This window comes from Diceros bicornis, chromosome 23 (genome assembly GCF_020826845.1).
Source record: "Diceros bicornis minor isolate mBicDic1 chromosome 23, mDicBic1.mat.cur, whole genome shotgun sequence".
Lineage (NCBI taxonomy): Eukaryota > Metazoa > Chordata > Mammalia > Perissodactyla > Rhinocerotidae > Diceros > Diceros bicornis.
The window spans coordinates 23,845,351-23,858,946 of NC_080762.1; the positions used below are offsets into that span (position 1 = coordinate 23,845,351).

The 13,596-nt window shown below is 46.2% G+C and overlaps 1 protein-coding gene across 1 annotated transcript in view; it reads left to right on the top strand.

Annotated features, from left to right (window-relative positions):
• The first annotated feature begins 1,100 nt into the window (after positions 1–1,100).
• TRAF3IP2 (TRAF3 interacting protein 2) overlaps positions 1,101–13,596 on the top strand; it is a 39,809-nt gene continuing 27,313 nt past the window's right edge. The window contains exons 1-2 of the mRNA XM_058566449.1: positions 1,101–1,371; positions 12,489–13,325. Coding sequence (XP_058422432.1) covers positions 12,497–13,325 — 829 coding nt within the window. The 5' untranslated portion in view covers positions 1,101–1,371; positions 12,489–12,496. The remainder of the gene's footprint in view (positions 1,372–12,488; positions 13,326–13,596) is intronic.

A 13,596-nucleotide genomic window follows, 5' to 3' on the forward strand; every position in this document is an offset into this window, starting at 1 on the left:
TTGGCATGCATTCTTCTAGACATTTCTGTCATTCTCAGTCATTTGACAGATGTATAGTGATTGCCTACTATGTTCTGGGCAGTGTGTTAGGTGCTGGGACCTGTCATGAACAAATCTATATATGTATGTATGTATGTTTTCCTGTCATATATATATCAGCAAAAATGAAATCATGTTTCTCAATAATTAATTTGTCAGAGCTACTTTTCCATGTTAGTATGTAGAAATAAAAATATACATAAATAAATATTTATAATTTTTAACAGCTGTGTAATATTCCATTATAAGGATATACCTATATACATATACATATACCCTGTATATACTGTTTTGAAAACAAGCCACATTCTTTCTGCTTGTAGAATGTAGAGCAACCTGCTTCACATGGCCCACTTAAGCAGAAGCTGGCAGTCTGGGTGGGGATGCTCTGGGGCTTGTCCTCTGCACAAGGGTGGAGCGACAGCCAGCCAAGTGAGCTGACCCTCGGGCCCCTTCAACAGGCAGGTGAGGCCAGCACCAGGAGCACAGTGTGCCCATCCAGGCACCCTGCAGTGGTGCCCAGCTGGCCAGTGGCATTACTGATTTCACACCCAGGATCCTCTGACTCCAGAGCTCTGGCCACCCCAGCTCCCATCACACTCTGCTGCCCCCGTCCTCCTGTCTCCAGCATCTCCTTTGGCAATAACTTCTGTAGGCTTCTGGTTAAACAAGGAGGAGGGAAGGAGAGGAAATAAACTTGAGGTTATGAAAAATGCAGCCAGAGGAGGAGAGTGTGTGTGTGTTTTCTTTAAAGTAGTCACTTATTCATGCCTGTCGATGGGGCAGAGTGTGTGTATGTGTGCGTGCATGTGCTCGCTCTCAGGGGGATGAGCAGGGAGTCCTCCCTCCGTGGGTAAGGGCAGCAAATGCTGATGTTTTAAGCAGTTGGAAATAGTAAGAAGCTCTTGGTTCTTATTCCTGCCTATTATCTGCCCCCATATCCTCCTCTGGAGCTGCTAATCAGGGCGCTGCGGGAATCCTGAGGTCCGGGGCAGCGCAGACATTCCTCGGCAGTTACTTAGCTGGGTGGTGAAACAAAATGCAGCCTAATTGGTCAGTGGCCTTTTCTAGTGAATGCAGGAGGTTTCTGTTTTAAGAACTAAAGTGACTTGGCTGTTGATTCACTGCCCACAGGGAGATTTTTGAAACGAGGCTTCCTAGCCTCGGTAGTAATTTGCATACAGCTTCCACTTCCTGCTCAGAGCCGTTCGACAACTTACCTGGGCCTGGAGAGGGTGGAGGGAGGCTGGGAGCCACCCAAGGTGGAGAGACACGAGAAGGAGAGAGCGGGACCACCCCGGGGCCTGGTCTGTCTGTGCGTGGAGGTTTAAGGTAAGTTGTTCAGAGTTGTCGCCTGCCTAGCCTTACTTCTTAACCTCTGACCCATTTTCCAAAACACTGTTTTCTCCTTTACTGAAGCGTTCTGCCTTCCTTTCCTCCACCTTCCTCTCCCCATCTTTAATTCGTTCGTGCGGAGACCGGCTTGGGCTGAGAAATGACAGTTACGTTTCTGCTGTGAGAAAGTGTTGGTAGTTTGGTCTTTCAGGCAGGCCAGCAGAGATTAACTCTTTGAGGAGTGGAGGAGTCACTCGTAGGTTTCAGAGCTGTCTGGGAACCATTTGAGTACTTAGTGTCCCCACAAGTTTTGATTAAGACAAGCCCCACTTCTCCGAGGAGGGAGCCCGGATGGCAAAGATTAAGTAATTGGCTTCCAGCCCCAGAACACGTCAGTGGCAGAGATGGAAGGGAAACTCGCAAGTTTTCTCAAGCCCTGTTTCACGCAGGGAAAAAAAATCAACACCGCATTCTTGGGTCAGGAAGTTCAGCTTAGCTCGGTGCTGGCTGTGGGCTGCCTTTTCAGCCCCTCTCCCACAGCCCTCCAGCCCTCCCCAGCTACCCAGACGTTTGCTGGTCCTGGACGTAGCCTTCAGGGAAAACAAGGGGAGAAAAGCTATTATTACTTGATCTTAGAAACTAATTAAGCTTCAAGTAACTTTCAAGTTCAAGATGGTCTCTTAGAATACGAGGATATTTTTAAATGAATAGTAAAAGAAGAGACCAAATAAATAATAAAAAAGAGAACAAGAAACTTGATTTCAAGTTCTCACTCCACCCCCTTGCTGGCTCTGTGACTTAGGCAATTCACTTTGGCTTTCCTAGGCCTGGATTTCTTCATCAATAAAATGTGGGGTGGGGATGGGGGTGGTGAACTAACGTGATTTTGTCTAAATTCCCTTATAACAAAATAAGGCTAGAGTAATGGGAGTCCCAGAGGGGTAGCTGTAATGGGTGGTCTTAGAAGACTTGTTTTGTTTACTGATTCTTCAAATAAATTAATTTAACCTCCTTCTACTACACGGTTAGTCCCTGAAGGAAAAGGACTTTTGTTTCTTAATCCTTTTCTACAGCCCAGCACTCAGTATACTGTCAAACGCCTCGTAGGTGCTCAGGCTCCTTCCACATAAGCTGCTCTGAGTTCTGCTTCACTCGTCTGCTCTCAAGGCAAAAGGTAAAGCGTAGTCTGGGTGAAAGGCTGGGCAGCCATGTGGCTCTGCGGGAGGGCTGCCTGGAATTGAGGCGTTAGTACTGGCTCTAGCTAAATAGGAGAAAACAGAGGGTTTCTTGAATTAGTTCGTGTCCCATTTGGGTTACCCGGGAAGAACTGGCCTGTGCACTTGCCCACAGAGTCAGAGTAGGCCAGGGAACTGGCAGACAAGCCTGGCTCCAGAAGGCTGCATTACTGACTGAGCTGGAGCTGGAAACCACTCCTTGGCCAGACCAATCACTGTGTGTGGGGCCTTTAACGGAGGTGGAAGGAAGCTGTGAAGCACATCCTGATACCATGTAAGGCTGATGACGGTGATTGGATACATTAATAGATTGCAGACTCACAGAATCCTTAACCTTTTCCAAACCACCACTTTTTAAAAATTGTTATTGTTTCTTTTGGGCAATTAGTCTCCCTCAATACGGTTCAAACAGGCCTTGGCTGACGGGGATGGGCTGACTCAGGGCTTTCGGTATTGCTAAACCATTTCTGTGGAATATCAAGGCCCTGGTGTAGTCTTCGTCATGTTTTTAGATGGCTCTCTCTATGCCCCTGGGATGAGAGGACAAGAATTTCAAGATGCTTCACCTGTGACGAGTTACTGATTTTTATTTTCAAATAACGATGCACCATTACCTGAAATCGGGCTGCCAGCCCAGCTCTGATCCAGAAAGGCCACCCACAGTCATTCTTAATCTGGTGTTGCAGCTCCAGATCATTCCATGACGGCATGTCATGAGATGGACAATGCAGTGTCTCTGCTCGGCTCATTGTGTGGGGTGGGCTGACTAGGAGTGAAGTCTGGGCTGTGAACCAACATGTCGAGGAGAAGGTTCTTAACTCGGGGATACTCACTTTGGGAGGGTGCAAAGACAGAAAATGTTTAAGCCTGCTTCTCTCAGGATTAAGGAGTTAGTGACTTTCAAATGCTCTGAAAATCAGAAGAGGAGAAGGCAGGAGTATTTGCAGACTTCTTTAACAGGCATTCAGAAAGATAGATTATGTGGGCAGTTTGTCTAAATTAAATCTATGTTTTATACATCGCAGAATCGAAATCTCACAAATATTCTGAATTCAAATCATTTTTCTGCTGCAGGCAATTTTAGATTAGCCTTTAAAAACATACATGAATGGCAGGCAACTGCAGCAGAAAAAAAAAAGAGCTCAGATGAGGCATGTTAAACTTTAAATCCCTTTCAGATCCAATGAAATGACCCCTAATGTTTGATCACATTTCCTTATCAAAACAATCCTGCCGTCTTTCTGTGAGAAAGCATCTGAGGGTTGGAATCAAGATGCTCTCCCCCTGGGCCTCTCCTGTTTCTTCCCAGTGCATTGTCACCAAGATATTTTTAGTTCATGAAACTGACATTCTTTGGGTCTCTTGCCCAGCAGGCCTCCTACTAGCCCACATGAGCTTCGAAGCCTGACTGCTCAGCTCGCTCCGTCCCTGTGTGTGTGTGTCTGTGTGTGTCCACAGATGTGACTGCAGACCTTCCTGGAGCCCAGAAGTTGTGAACTAGCCGAGGGAGGACGATGGGCTTTCTCCCACCTCGGGACCGGTATTGCTGTGCCAGTTTGGTTTGGTTCCCTGATAAGGCAGCTGAAATCCATCTCTTTGGGAGTGATGAGACTTACTGGAGCCCCAGCCCACGTGTCCCCCGTCCTCCCTCCCCTCAGACCTGGGCTGGCTGGGTCTTGGCAGCTCCCTCAGTGATGAGGGAAACTTGGCTCTTCTTGGACTCATTGTTTTCCTGCGCTCAGGGTTCCCGTGCTTTTCCTTCTTCTCCTCCCAAGGTCACTGAGTCTCCTCTGTCTCTGATCTCTCTTCCTCCTCTGTGCTGTCTGCCCAGATTCTTCCTGGCTTACCAGCTCACCTACCACACTGTATTCATTCTTTCCCTTTCCTTCCAACTGCCCCCTCTCAGCAACACGTAAAAATCACGATTTAAGTAAGTCTTTCTCTTACACCAACAAAGGGCAAATTTTTAAAAATTTCCTTCAAGGTTTCCCTGTTTTCCTTGCTTCTTTCCTCTTCCATTCTCCTTTCTTCCTTCCTATCCCTTCTTCCTCTTCTGATTTTTCCTTTCTGCCCCTTCCTCTCCTTCACTCTGGGGGCTGGACTGAATTAAGAATCACAGATGTGTGCTTAGAGAAACTTTATCTGAAACAAACAAACAAACAAACAAAAAACCCATGGGCTGGTTTGAGGTTGTTCTCTAAATGTTTATGACCAGCGTCCAACATGGCAGAGTCAGTCCGTTCTGTTAGTCCATTGCCTCCTTGTTTATTGGCTCCAAGGAGTTCCAGATCCGACCTCTTCAAATCAGGTCAGGTCATGCTGTGCTGCCTCCAGCCTGATGTGACTTGTACTGTGCAGGGAACGGACAAGGCCAGTAAATGTTTCCTTGTCTCCAGGACTCACCACTGCTTCCAATCTTCTGGCAAACCAAATGGAAGAACTTCTCTGTCTGGGAAATTACAAGTCAACTTGGAAGTATTTATTCACTGGAATTTGAACCTGAGCCAAACAGGTCACTCAAAACCAGCTTCCACTAAGCAAACCCGTGTTGTGCAAGTTTGCATGCATTTGGGCAGGAAACAGAACATTAAGGAGTTTACAGATATTTTTATATCCATGGCTTTTAGAGATTTATAAAAAAAAATTACTCCCTGGGGAATGAAGTAAGACCTTGAGAATAATTGTAATTGAAAGCATCTGATCCAAATTGGATCTGACGATCCTCCTAGCTGTAAATTTATAGATTTATTTGTTATGTCCACCTGAAATATTCATGCTGTGTGTCTCTAGGCCTCTTCAACCCTATTGTTGACCTAAAGAATGCTTATAAAAAGATCCAAGCACTTGGTGAACAGCAAGCCTTGATTATTTAGGAGCTTGTAATGTGGTTTATTAATTACTCAGGCTGCTCACTCCTGCCCTTCCTCTGTTTCTTGCTATGCTATTTGTCTTCTTCCAGGGACATAACACCTTCATTAAATCCCAGCCGTCCTTGCCTCAGAGGCGTCCCGTGGAAGATCTCCCCTCTCTCAATGCCTCACCATTTATCATCACCCTTTGTTTGTGCTCTGTCAACCAGTTTTCAATTTATTTTGAATTCAGTTTATGATTAAAATTTAATGAGATCCAATCAAGTGCTTTTCTCAAATCAAGATGCCTCTGCAGTCTCATCCGTATCCTCTATTGTAATGGCATGAAGGAAAGCCACCAGAGGTTCCCAGCCCGGGGATTCATTATACAACACAGGTGGCCTGTATCCACGCCTCCTTAGTTTCAAGGTGAATGCTTCTGAGATATATTTATTCCAGAAGCTTCTAAGGGTTTCTCAGCTTCCCTCATCTCCTTTCTCCCCCTCAAATATCTATACAACTCAATGCTCCCAACCGAGATACAAATGGTCAAGTGCACAGGCTCTGGTGCTGAGCTGCTTTGATTTCAATCCTGGCTGTGCTACTCACTGGCCATGTGATCTTGGGAAAGCTACTTAACCTCCCTGTGCCTCAGTTTCCCCATCTGTAAAATGAGACTGGCAATCATATCTCTCAAATAGAGTGGCTGTGGGGATGAAATAAGTTAATACATGTAAAACACTTGGAATAATACTTGATACAGCAACATTCAATAAATATTAACACTTATTACTAACAAAGGGTAAGGTTTCTTAAGTATATCCATTTCATTAGGTTTATATTTTCATTCATCAGCATAATCTATATCAGAGCTTGGTAAACTACAACCCTCAGGCCAAAGGGGGACCATGATCTGTTTTTGCACCAGCTATTGCTAAGAATGGTTTTATATTTTTAAAAGGATGTTTAAAAACAAACAAACAAAAAAGCAGAGCATGAGAGAGAGACAGTACGTGGTCCACAAAGCATAAACTATTTACTCTCTGGTTCTTTACATAAAAGGTTTGCCAACCCCTGGTCCGTGTGATTTAAAGGAATGAGTTAGGGAGTCTATAGCCTGGATTGAGCTGTGACTTTGGAAAAGCTTGTTAATGTGTCTAAGCCTGTGTACAGCAGGAACGCTAAAGAGATGCCATGTACCCCACCTGTGGCCCAGCTTGTTTTAAGGACCAAATGAGATGATGTGTATCGAATGTGCCAGAAATACACATGTTGGTTAAAAAGATATGATCTCCATATATTAGATCATATCATAGTGTTAGCGTCCAGGTATAAAACCAGTGAACACGGTCTAGAAAAAGAGTTCCAAAGCCAATTCACTTGTTGTTGCAAAAATAATAACAAAATAGCCTTTGTTTTTGGAGAGCTTGATATGGGCCAGGCCCTACAGGCAGCACTTTTATCCTCATAATACTCCTATGGGGCAAGTGTTGTTATTTTCCCCATTTTACAGAGGAGAAAAACGACGCCCAGAGAAGTTAAGTAATTTTCTCAAGGTCACACATCTAATCATGACAGAGAAAGAATTTAAACCTAGGGAGTTTCAATCTAGAGCCTGTGCATTTAAGTACTGCATATTTTCCCACTTCCTAGAAATATGTGTTGATTCAGGGTAAGTCGATCTGGAAGGTAGAAGCCACAGTTAACTGTGAATGTGGACACTCGATCTGTTTGTGTGTGCCCTGAGAGAGACCTGTTTCCCACATAGGCGAGGGTGGGGTCTAATGAGCATGCAGAAGGGGAGGCAGGAATAACGGCAGGCAAGGAAGCTTTTGATGAACTATGAGATCAGAAAGGTAGTGTTGTGAAGACTAATAGACTCTGTTTCAGGAAACTAATGATCTAACTCAGGATGTGCTGGAAGAGAAAAAGGTTGTCGGGAACAGACACGAGCAAAGAGTTGGAGGCAGCTCAGGGGGGTTGACTGTGAGCTGTGTGCAGAAAAGAGAGAGAGAAATAGAGAGAGGGAGAGAGAATGGGAAATTCTGTGAATGAGACACCAGGGAGCATGGTCACATGGGATGTCAAAACTGCCAGCATCTAGGTAAGATCTTGTCTGCAAAACCAGGCTACTTCAGGTAGAGTGGAGGGGCTAAGAGAAAGGGCTCAGGCCTGACGAGGCAGGAAGGAAGCCAAAGGGAGAGACTTGGACAGAGAAGAACCAACAGAGAGATTTGAAGAAAGGTGCGATCAGAATGCAAGAGCTAGAACCACAGTTCACGGTCCAAAGGGCAATGAGACTGCAGAGAGGGAAAACCGCCGTCTCTGGGGTCAGATCCGAGGGAGTAAGAACCAGACTCACAGGCACACCTGTTCCAGCCTCGTTGTGCGTACCTGGAACCACCCTCTGTTCCTGGCTTGTGCCCACCCGTTCCCAGCCCGGGCGAATGTTCTCACCCTCTGCCAAATGGTCTTTTGCCTTTTAAGGGGCGCGTGCACTCTCCTCTCGGTGGTCCAGGAGTGCCTCATTCGCATCGATTCTTAATCTTTGTGAACATCAGAATCACTAGTGGAGCTTCTCTTTTTCTTTTTTTTTTTTTAATCTTTTGGGTAGATATATAGGAACTTGGCACAAAATTTAAAAGGTCTAAAATGCTCCCTCCTGCCCCTGTTCCCTGTTCCCAGTTCCCAGTTCCCTTCCTGGAGGCAACCGCTGTTCCGAATTTCTGACGAGATGGTGGGTGCGTAGACAATCTTAGATCCTACGAAGGGCAGCATATACTCTACGCGCTGTTCTGCTCTTTACTTTTTTTTAACTTAACAGTAAGCCTTGGAGATAGTTCCACATCAGTTCACACAGCACTTCCTCAGTCTTTTTTAAAAGATGCAGAGTATTCATTGCACAGTGGGCCACAGGGCTCGGGCATCTGTACTGTGAGCCCCAGAAAGGGATTCTGAGCCCGAAATTCCCTTGGGTTCCCTCACCCTCCAGCCTCTCCGTTCCCCCAGGGATTTGCTGGGGTGAGGCAGACATGGTCTTGTCCTCCTGGCCTGACAGGCTCAGCTTCTCCTAGCCTTTCTGAGCTCAGCATTCGTGCCGATGAGCCCAAGGTGGTCCAGGGCACTGCCAGCACTGGGGCTTTCAGGGGCCTGGCTGTCAGGTCATCTGTCCCCCTTGGGGGTCAGAGACTTCTCCTCTAGGTCACGGTTAGGAAACAGGGCCTTTCCACTCCAATCCAAGTGCTGCCCTTGGAGCACAGGCCGTGCCACGGTTACAACCACGTGGACATCACATGGAGAAGCCCTGGAATAAAACAGGGGAAAATGGAAATAGGAGCGGTGAGATACTGATTGATTTTTTTTAAAATGTGTACTTTTACAACATTGACATCAAAGACCAAAAAATAAAACTGCCATTTCCGACACAACCCACTGATCTGCCCGTGGCCCTCTGATGTGGCATTTGTGTGTAATTATTCTCACACCCTCACCCTCTGGAGGGTGGCAGGGTTTGTTCCGCCAGTTCTGGTGAGGTCTAGCACAGGGAGGGGCCCACGTGGCAGCTGCAGGCACGCCCCACCCTCTGCCATTCTGGGCGAAGCTCTGAGGATGCACCAACAGACCAGCTGCCTCCCTGTCTGGAGCAGAACAGCAGATGTTCCCATCACGCTGGGTGGCAGAATCACCTTTATTCTGCAAGTGAGCGTCAAGGTCAACCCTGCCTATAAGCGGGACCTCTTTAGGCATGGCCTAGGCCACCTTGGGGCCTGACACTTAGAGGAAGAGGGAAGAGTCCCCATGTGGTATAATTTTAAGACCTCTGAGGACTTGGCCCATCAGATCCTCCCTGTTACCCCCATGGAGCCTGCCATTCTCATTGTCAGTGATCCTTCCAGCTACACAGATCTGTTCCCTCTCTGAATCAGGCATCAATGATTTATTCATGCAACAAATATTATTGAGTACCTACTATGGGCCACGGACAGTTCTAGGTGCTGAGAATATAGCTGTGAACAGGATATGCAAAAATCATGCCCTCAGCAAGTTTCCATTCTGGGAGGAGATAATAAATAAGCAAGGAATCTATTAGATATTGGTACTTATACATTTTGTAGTATGTCTGATGGTGATAACTGCTAGAGAGGATGGTAAGCAGGGAAGAGAGACAAGGGAACGAGTGTGTATGAATTTTAGAGACAGGGACCAGGGATCCCTCACAGAGAAAGTGACAGCTGAGTAAAGACCTGAAGGAGAAAGGAAGTAAGCCATGCAGATACGTGGGGGAAGAGGGTTACGAAGAGAAGGAAAAGCAAGTGCAAAGGCCCTGGGGCAGGGCCATTGATTTCCTGTATTAGTTTTCTCTCTTGAGCTGGATCATAAGCAACTTGAAGGTAGGAATAATGTTTTATATGTCTTTAGAAATGATTACCTTTCATTGTATATTCTCTTGTATCTCTTGAATTTTGTATCATTTGTAGGTATTACCTATTATAAAACATTTTTTAATAGAGCTTAGGGCTCAGAAGGGGGATACACGGCATAGAGTTGGACACATAGTAGGGCTCAGTAGTAATTTGCCATTTGAATATTTGATGGTGACGCATTGAAAACACCAGGGTCCATTTTGTTTTGTAAAGATTACTCATCCCGTAGCTTTCCTGAGAGGCTGTTCATTGACACGCCAGGTTTATTGACTATCATCCGAGGGGCCTTTTGTTCCTTTTCTGACCAGTTTTAACTGTGGAATTCCCACCATAGGATGCGCCTCAGATTTCCAGTTACCTGAGATGACCACACTTGTCACCTTTTTCATTAGCTTCCTCAGAGCTCCTGAAGGCTCCTCAGCTAGAAGAGTAGAATTTGCAACATTTTTTTTCAGGGAAGCACTTCTAAGGCGTTCACATTTGAAAACCCAGGGAGAATGTGAACAGTTGTACCTGAAATGCGAGCAATGGAAGAGTTGCATGACAAGAGACAGCTGACAGAACTTAGTCCTCTGGCTAGTCGCTCACGTGCTGCATCTCTTTGCCTTCCCCGTCAGTCAGCCGTGGGCCCACAGATGCTTGCAGGAGATTACACAACGCTCAGCCAGCCCTTCAGAAACTAGTTTTGTTTCCAGACCAGCTGAAGAGGATTTTGTATGGCATACCCAATTTCATAGCTGTAGAAAAACTGTAAGAAAGAAAGGAAAACAATGCTGATCATTTAAAAATAATAGTTGAAATATTCGTGTTTTGGTTAGATTCTTGTTCATTTTTACAGTTTATCAATTTTATCCATTTAGGTGATGAGGTCTCTTTTCCCCAGAGCCAAGAGACAAGGGGCACACACAGCCTAGACAGCAGACTAGAAAGGAGACAGCAGAAGGGGAAGGCTGAAGTGGGGAGTGAGGGCCAGCCGGGAGTTAGAAGCTGAAGGAGTTTTCTGTTGTGCCAGAGAACAGTACAAAGGTTGTTTGCAGCAGATGGGTATGTTTGATACCAAGTGAGGGTAAGAGACATATTAAATAGTATTCATTTGGCAGGGAATGGAGAGGCAAATTGAAGTATCTTTCTATAGGCAGTGAAGGTAAATTTAGTAGGAAACTGCTGGCCCCACCTCTGCTCTGAGGGGCAGCATTTTAAAATGCATGGTGTTATGTTGCCATTGGGTTGGGTACAGGGCTCAAGAGAAGGTGAATTCATATTTTTCAAAACTTGTCTTAGAACAATAATTGATGTACATCGTGACTTTAGGCACAATAAGCCCTTAGTAAATGTAGTTGAAATTCTACATGGATCTAAAATATGAATTTAATAATCCACCACTGGTACCATCCCTTTTCTCTGTAGGGTATTTGAAGTATGCTATGGACAAGGCCTGCATAGAACGAACCTCAGGGATGTTCCCCCCGCTCCCCCGACTACACCTGCTCTGGAGCCTTCTGCAGGTCTCCAGTCACTCCTGTGCTGTCTTGTCCCTAGGCTGCCTCCTTCTTTCCCCTGGAGCCTAGGCGTCTTGGGGCATCATCTCTACCAATCTAATGATAAGAGGAGGCTAATTTTCTTTCTCATTTTGCTATGCTGATTAAGAGTTCTATTTTTATATTACTGGACAGTCCGATATTACCTGGACTGTGGCCTGAATGCTCTGTGGGCTAAAGGCTAGTTGAGCAAGCCTTGCAAGTTCAACTACCACACCACACACCAGATGGTCATGGCTACCTTAATTGCAGGCATAACGCCAGAGAGAATTAAGTCCTCCAAACAACCTATAGTTGTTAAGTGGAAAATGTCACTATGACCTTTCTTTCAGCGCTTTTAACTCAGGCTTTCTTTCTTTTTTTTAATCTTTTTTTTTTTTGATTAGGCAATAGTCACACAAAGCAAAAATTTAAAAGTTCAAAAGGTGAAAAATCCCCCTCCCCCACCTCTCCCCCAGCTTATTTCCATCCTCAGAGGAAACTAATGTACGCATGTCTTGTGTATCCTCCACGCATCTTTTTTTTTTTTTTTTGCTGAGGAAGATTAGCCCTGAGCTAACATCTGTGTCAGTCTTCCTCTACTTTATATGCGGGTCGCCACTATAGCATGACTAACGAGTGGTATAGGTCCGTGCCCGGGATCCAACCCATGAACCCCAGCCGCAGCAGTAGAATGCACAGAACTTAACCACTACACCACAGGGCCGGCCCCCACACGTCTTATACATCTATGAGCACATATGAAGCAGCCTACACTATGATAATTTCTCTTGCCTCAATACTTGGCCCTTGATTTTCAGCTATGTCTTCCCCTTGTGCTGTCTACCACATGATGGTCCAGTCACATCCTTTGAATTGCCTTCCAGATAAAAATATATTAATAAGCGTTAGCGCCTTTGCCTGGAGGATAAGTGAACAACTTTATGTGACTGGGGCTCTGCAGGCATGTTGGTGTCACTCTCTGTTAATTTAAACCACACCTTGAATGAGGTCTCTTACAGTCCTAAAGTGAGGACTCCATGAAATGATTTGTCTTCTAAGGCTGTGGCATGTTTTCTCTTGTTCCAGAAACTAGAATGAACCGAAGCATTCCTGTGGAGGTGGATGAATCAGAACCATACCCAAGTCAGTTACTGAAACCAATCCCAGAATATTCCCCAGAAGAGGAATCAGAACTACCTGCTCCAGATAGAAGGAACATGGCACCCAACAGCTCGTCTGTGCCCCAAACCCCTCACTATTCCTCGGGAGACTTTTCTCAGGCTCACCCACCCCTGAAACTTGCAAATCACCAGTGGCCTGTGTCCCAGCAGGTCACCTGCCTGCGCACTAAAGTTCTGGAGGAGAGTGAAGACAGCTTCTGGAGGAGACACCCAGACCCAGGCAAAGATTTTCCCTCGGGCTCCTCCGCGGCCGGCGAGCCTGAGCCCACGTCTGTGGTTGGAGCCCTCCCGCAGGAGCATCAGTTTTCATTTACGGAAAAACGTAATCAATGGCTGGGATCTCAGCTTTCAGCAGCTTCTCCTGACACTGGCCATGACTCAGACAAATCAGACCAATGTTTACCTAATCCCTCAGTAGACTCCTCGGGCAGGAGCCAAGAGATGGCACCACAGCCCCAGCCCCACAGGAACCGAGCAGCCCCGGATCTGCCTACGATAGACACGGGGTATGATTCCCAGCCCCAAGATGTCCTGGGCATCAGGCAGCTGGAAAGGCCCCTGCCCCTCACCTCCGTGTGTTACCCCCAGGACCTCCCCAGACCTCTCCGGTCCAGGGAGTTCCATCAGTTTGAACTTCAGAGGTATCCAGCGTGTGTACAGATGCTGCCTCCTAACCCTTCCCCACAGGCTCAGTGGAACTATCATTACCAGTGTCCTGGAGGTCCCGATCACCAGGTGCCATGTAAGTGAGCTTTACCTCTGGACATTCTGGGCTGGGTAACGAAGTAAACAAGGGCCTCACATCAATGCGTCACATCACTAGACCGGCACAGACAGGTCAGAATGCAGGGAGGGGCTTTCCATGTGTGGTTGGGTTTGCAAGGGGCTTTAGAAGAATGCTTTGTCTTAGCCCAAAGCCAGTCCCTCTTGGGACGTGCTTCTCTAGGAACCTTTAAGGAAAAACAAATTCCTGTCTAGGTTCATTAACCTACCTCGAGGCAGGGAGATGACCC